General features: G+C 45.0%; 1 protein-coding gene across 1 annotated transcript in view; it reads right to left on the reverse strand.

Annotated features, from left to right (window-relative positions):
* Nucleotides 1-6382, reverse strand: part of COL22A1 (collagen type XXII alpha 1 chain) — a 217865-nt gene that overhangs the window by 157079 nt on the left and 54404 nt on the right. Inside the window, exon 11 of the mRNA XM_018562709.1 lies at nt 3728-3766. Coding sequence (XP_018418211.1) covers nt 3728-3766 — 39 coding nt within the window. The remainder of the gene's footprint in view (nt 1-3727; nt 3767-6382) is intronic.

Consider the following 6382-nt stretch of genomic DNA (forward strand, 5'->3'; position numbering starts at 1 on the left):
GTCCCGCCCCGTCTCCCCCATGTCTGAGGTTGTACTGGCACCTGCCAGTTACTGCTGTAGGATGCTGAAGCTGCCTGAAATGTCCTGTGAAATGAGCTGTTGACTATTAGTTGCACCACAACCTGGATAAATGACAACCTTCCCAGAAGAAGAGGAATGTTGAACAGACTGTTCAACATTCCTATACAATATCTATATTCCTATACAATATCTGATGTTTTAGTGTTTAGGTTACAGAGATGTTAAAGGGAATGCTTAGTGATCATGTATTAAATATAATCAGGACAGTTTTTTTTTTTCTCATCGGATAACTATGCTCAAGTTCACATTTAAACATACTGTACAAGTAAATGAATCAGAGCAGTGACTCCTCTCCCTCCCTTCTTAGAATGTTTCAATTAGAGAGAGTCTGAAAGCAAACCTTTTCTGTCGTTCCCTCTCTTTAGAAAACCCATTGTGTTCTGTGAATTCAGTGTTATGGGTGTTCTCTTTAGTCTCTTAATGTACAAGGACGTCAGTACAAACCAGGCCTGGAGAAAATTGCTCTTAAGTGGAACTCCAGGCCATTTTTTTAAATAGCCTGGACAATGAAAAGCAGGGGTGGGCTTTATAAAAAGCAATGGAAATTAAGGGTGGGCTTTATGGATCCAGAGTCCCGATCAATCTGCCTTCTCCACAACACAGTAATGTTGTTCCACCCATTAGAAAATTGCTTCAAAGTGGAACTCCATACAACTTTTTTAAAAATTTTGGAATAGCCCAGAAATTGAAAAGCAGGGGTGGGCTTTATGAAAAGCAATGAAAAGCAGGGGTGGGCTTTATGAAAAGCAATGAAAAGCAGGGTGTGCTTTATGGAAATCATTGAAAAGCAGGCGTTGGCTTTATGAAAAGCTATGAAAAGCAAGGGTGGGCTTTATGAAAAGTAAGGGATTGCAGGGTAAGGCTTTATAAAAAGCAATGAATAGAAGGGGTGGGTTTTATGAAAAGCAATGGAAATCAGGGGTGGCCTTTATGAGAAGCAATGGAAAGCAGTTGTGGGCTTTATGAGAAGCAATGGAGAGCAGTGGTAGGCTTTAAAAAAGGCAATGAAAAGCAGGGGTGGGCTTTGTGAAAAGGAGAGGTGGGCGTTATGAAAAGCAATGAAAAGCAGGGGCGGGCTTTATGGAAAGCAAAGAAAAGCAGGGGAGGGCTTTATGAAATGGAGGGGTGGGCTTTATGAAAAGCAATAAAAAGCAGGGGTGGGGGTTATTAAAAACAAAGAAAAGCAGGGGTGGGCTTTATGGATCCAGATTCCTGATCAATCTGCCTTTAATCTTGCTGTACCAGGATGACAGTACAAACCTTGTCTAGAGTTCAGCTTTAAGAACATAGAGCTACCCATAGTCTTTTCTACAACATAGTGATCTTGTACCACAGGGGTAGCCAACCTCCGGCCCTCCAGCTGTGGTGGAACTACAAATCCCATAAGGCATTGCAAGATTCTCACAGCCACAGATATGATTCCCGTAAAGAGATGCATCATGGGATTTGTAGTTTCACCACAGCTGGAGGGCCGGAGTTTGGCTACCCCTGTTGTACCACCTATAAAAAAAATTGCTCTAAACTGGAACTCCAGACCATTTTTTTTTAGAAAAGCCTAGAACCTCTCAGGTCTTTTTTGCTGCCTGTGTTCCTTGACGCAGAAATTTCAGTAGGTGGCTGGGACAGGAAATGAGAGGAAATCTCCCCAACAGTAACACAGACAGCAAAACCTTCTCACTATTCTACATTAGAAATATTATGGCAGGTTTTGCCTGGAGATCCACTTTATGTAGGGAAAAAATGTGGTGCATTCATTACTTTAAAGTCATCAATATGGAACGGAAGCATCTTGGCATTAAACATCTTAAACCAATTTATAAACACAGACAACAATGTAAAGGATGGAACATCTTGAGATCATCAACATTTCATTTGTTTTTCTTAAATCAAAATGCTTCAAAAAATGGTTTATTTACAGTGTTTGATGTGAAGACGTTGCACACTTGATTGTGCCGCGCTCGTCTGATTTCCCTTGGGTGCTGTTTGTAAGTGGAACTATGTAACATGACTCATGTTGTTTAGAATCTTAGCCAACATTATGTAGCTGTTATTTGTGCCGCCGTCGACACATCAATCACTCCCTCCACCTCCCAAATAAATCACTTTGTAACTTTACGCTTAACATAATGTTCAGCATAAACACCACTTTCCCTCTCTTATCTAATAGAAGGCTGATAATAATAAACTGCACAAAAAAATATGTCAGCGGCAATAAAAAGGGGGAGGGGGGGAGGGTTTGTGATTTTGTCAAAAAGGAAAAATGAATGCCTGGCAACTGTAATATGTGTCAAAGCATCACTTACAATGAAGAAACTTCCAAGAAGAAAAGTTAGATGTTCTCAATTTGGATATATAGAACGGTGATCTCTACTTTGATATTTTTAAAGGGTATGTACTGTATCAGGGGTGTCCCTCAGAGACCTCTCTTCATATCAGAGTCCCCCCTTCTCATCAGAGGCCTCTCGTCACATCAGAGGCAAATCAGAGCCCCCTTCACATGAGTCACCCCTTCATATCAGATCCGGCCCTTTCACATCATAGCCCCCCACCCCTCACATCAGAGTTCCCCCCCTCACATCAGAGTGCCCCCTTCCAGGGGCGTCCCAAGGCTGGGTGTCACCCAGTCTCCAGACCGGATGACACGCCCGCCGTGCGCGGCCATCTGATTTACATCTGCCGGGGTCATCTTGGTAATGGAGGCCGGCAGAGAGAGAAGGGGATGTTGACCCGGCGGGATGAGGTATGCCGTTGGGTCCCCTCATCTCTCCTGACACTGTCGGGCTCTCAGTCAATGACTGAGTGCCCGACTTTTTAGAGGAGGTTGCACCAAAATGACTATCAGTCATTTTGGTGTCACCCCTCCAATGGTGTCAACAGGGTGCAAGCCGCAGGTGTCAACAGGGTGCAGGGTGCAGACCCCCCTTGTGACACCACTGTACTGTATACCTTATGTATTTGTATATTGAATTTCCATGAGTTCTCTCCCCCTCCTAACAGCCATATCCAACTAGACGTTTGTAAACTTACATATTGAAGATGCCCATAGGATGGACTTCCTCAATGCACTGACAACATTTCACTCAGCCCTGTAAATATGCACTTTCTCGTGTCATCACTCTCTCACAGTCTGCCTCCTGACTTATAATTCAACGCCTGAACAATGTGACATTATCATTGCTTACTGGAAGCAATGCATGGTGGGATATACAGTCTTGAGAAATGGAGATTGCATCACATCAAGCAGCAGGGAAAGAGATGCAAAGCACACCGTGAATCCAGGACATTGTTGGAAGTGATGGGCAGATGGAAGGCAGCACTCACTACATAAAAGTAAGCTTTGATTTGAGGATATGCTGGGACGTTACAACTCCTTTAACTGGACAATAAAGCAGAGGATGGCTTTAATGACTCTACATCGAGCAGCACAGTTGCTTAGTGGTTAGCACTTCTGCCTAACGGCACTGGGGTCCATGGTTTGCATTCCTGCCAGGACACTGCATGGAGTTTGCATGTTCTCCCTGTGCTTGTGTGGGTTTAGTCCCGTTTCCTCCCACACTCCAAAGATATGCTGGTAGGTTTATATGCTCCTGTCTAAAGTCTATCTATAATGTTCCAATGCATGCCTTGTAGGATTCAAATATATTACCTGGTCACCTTTCTCTCCTTTTGATGCAAAACTTCTGCTCTGTGGGGGGAAAAAAATACATATTTAACATATTTGTATTTCTTATAAGTCCTGTAAGTGTGTCTCTAGTGTATGTATTTGGGAGTAGAGAGTAAAGTGTTTTTTATTACTGGCTGTCACACCCTTCGAATTGCTTGTGATGACTGTTGTCACCAGGATTGAAAGTAATGACAAATTAAAAATGTTATAGTTCGCGCTAGAATAAGAGAGAAGGGAAAACCTTCCAAACTGGACACCCGTTGCAGTGCCAACTGTCTAAGATTGGATTTTTCCTCAGTTTGGAGAGATTCCTCCTTACTTTCTGGGTGTTTTTGGGATAGGAAGTGAAGGGAAATCTTCGCAATAGACACAAACATCATAAAAGGGACTGTTCCCAACCCTATTCAAAAGAACATTTAGCTATAAATACATGTTAAGCCCATTCCATCACAACCTGTCCGTTTATACTTGACCATTGTACACAAGAAATTGTTGAGCGCGTTTCACTCCGAGTGAAAGAGTTATCCCTGGAGGACTCTGCTCTGGTCTACACTAAGAGCTAAGGGCTGCGTAAATTGGTGCTGCCACCGAACAACCAAACAGTGGGTGGTCATGGAGGAGGAGGATACCAGTCCAGCCTTAGCTGGCCTGCCCTGGCTCTCAACGCCCGTCATCCTCCGTGCGTTCCCACCCTACCATTGCGCCCACAATTTTGTTATCCAGATCGCTTTTTCACTCTACGGACATCTCCCCCTTCCCCTCGCCTATGACCCCAGTGATTGGTGACCCAGACTTCTCGCCCGGAGTCCACGACCCCCGATTCCGCCGCCTCCGTGAAGCCAACAGGTACCGCATATACGACCTACACCCATCTGGCCAGTGGTTGCGAGTTGATGAAATTGCCAACCTGACTGACCCCCCATTGGACCGATGGGGCTCACTCCAACTGCGGCACTTCCTGCTCTCGATTCCCAATCATCAACGGCTCTCCAGGCCCCTTACCCCATTTGAGAAGGTTTGCAAGGAGGAGATGCCCACCCGTCATGCGATCTCCCTGCTATACTCCATGCTGATATCCCCCCCTCCAGAGTCTTACCCAACATTTCTGGCCAAATGGGAAAGCGACTTACACACCACCTTTACACCGGCTCAAAAGGACCGTATCCTACATTTAGCACATCACTCCTCCATTGCATCCAAGACCCAAGAGCTGGGATATAAAATAGTATCTAGGTGGTACCGAGTCCCAAAAGCTCTCCACGTAATGTATCCTCGAGTTCCACCTATATGCTGGAGATGTCAGAGTACCCCGGGCACGCTACTACATACATTCTGGTCCTGCCCTCTCTTACTCACGTTCTGGCGGGGGTTGATTGCCACCATGAGGGACCTGGTGATGGTGGACTTGACGGACAACCCCGCAGCATGTCTGCTACACCTGAATGACATGTCCATGGGGAAATACAAAAAATCATTATCCCGACACCTCCTGAATGCCGCCCGTCTATGTATCCCACTGCTGTGGAAACCGCCTAGTTGTCCCTCCCTCAGTCTGTGGCTCGTTAAGGTTAATGAGATATATGTGATGGAGAACCTGACCTCTACGCTCCAGAACACTGAGGAATCTTTTCGGGATACTTGGAGACCCTGGGCCTCTTTTCAGGACACATATGCCTACCGCCAGGCCATGATCACAACACCCTCCTAAGTCCGAGCTGGGACTGGAATGGAATGCTACTCTCTGGACCCATAACCTTGCTGCTCCTTACCCCCCTAGCTCTCCTCCCTCTGGCTTTCTCCCCCTTATCTAACCCTATCTACCTCTCATCTCCACCCTGACCCACACCCCCCACCCTAGTCTATCCCCGTTAATACCATGCATAAGGAAACCATTGATATATGTGTTTCGGAGTGACAGAAACTGTCAACCAATCTGAGTTTGCTTACCAAGGGCGATTGTCCCAATGCCTATGGGCGCGTAAGGCCGATACCACACCGATACCCTAATACCTGATCTCTGACTGTATTGAACATACTGTCTGTTGTTTTCCGCTTACTATTTAATTGTGATACATAAGGTCATCAAGGCCATATAACGTCTGCTATGCTGAGCTGGTTAGCCCTCTCATGTTCTCATTACATGCAACGTGACGATTGTACCTCCCTACCCCGGATGTGTATTGCAGACACTGTTATGTTGTTGAGACACTGTCTCCTTATGTCATTGTATCTTTTCTGTGTATAATAAATCTGATTCTTGATTTAAAAAAAAAAAAAAGGGCTGCGTAAAGGCTGAGTCCTTATATACATAGTATTTGAGGTTGAATAAAGACATTAGTCCATCAAGTCCAACCTATTAGGATCTCATTCTAGGAGTACCTGTACCCCTGTATATTACGGTCCCTTAAAACCGTAATATACAGGGGTATGACTTATATGACAGTGAGGCCTATGCCATACCCTGAAGTCCCATTAACAGGGGAAACGGGAACAGTGCAGCAGACAACTCCCTGGCAGAACTGCTTGAAAAAAAGAAATCTGGGCAAATGAACAATATCCCCCAGCCTATATCGCAAATATACCACAAAGGGGCAAGGTAGGACAGAACAAAACTATTAGATTGTAATAAATATAATC

This window comes from Nanorana parkeri, unplaced genomic scaffold, assembly GCF_000935625.1.
Source record: "Nanorana parkeri isolate BGI_ZX_2015 unplaced genomic scaffold, ASM93562v1 scaffold593, whole genome shotgun sequence".
NCBI classification, from domain to species: Eukaryota; Metazoa; Chordata; class Amphibia; order Anura; family Dicroglossidae; genus Nanorana; species Nanorana parkeri.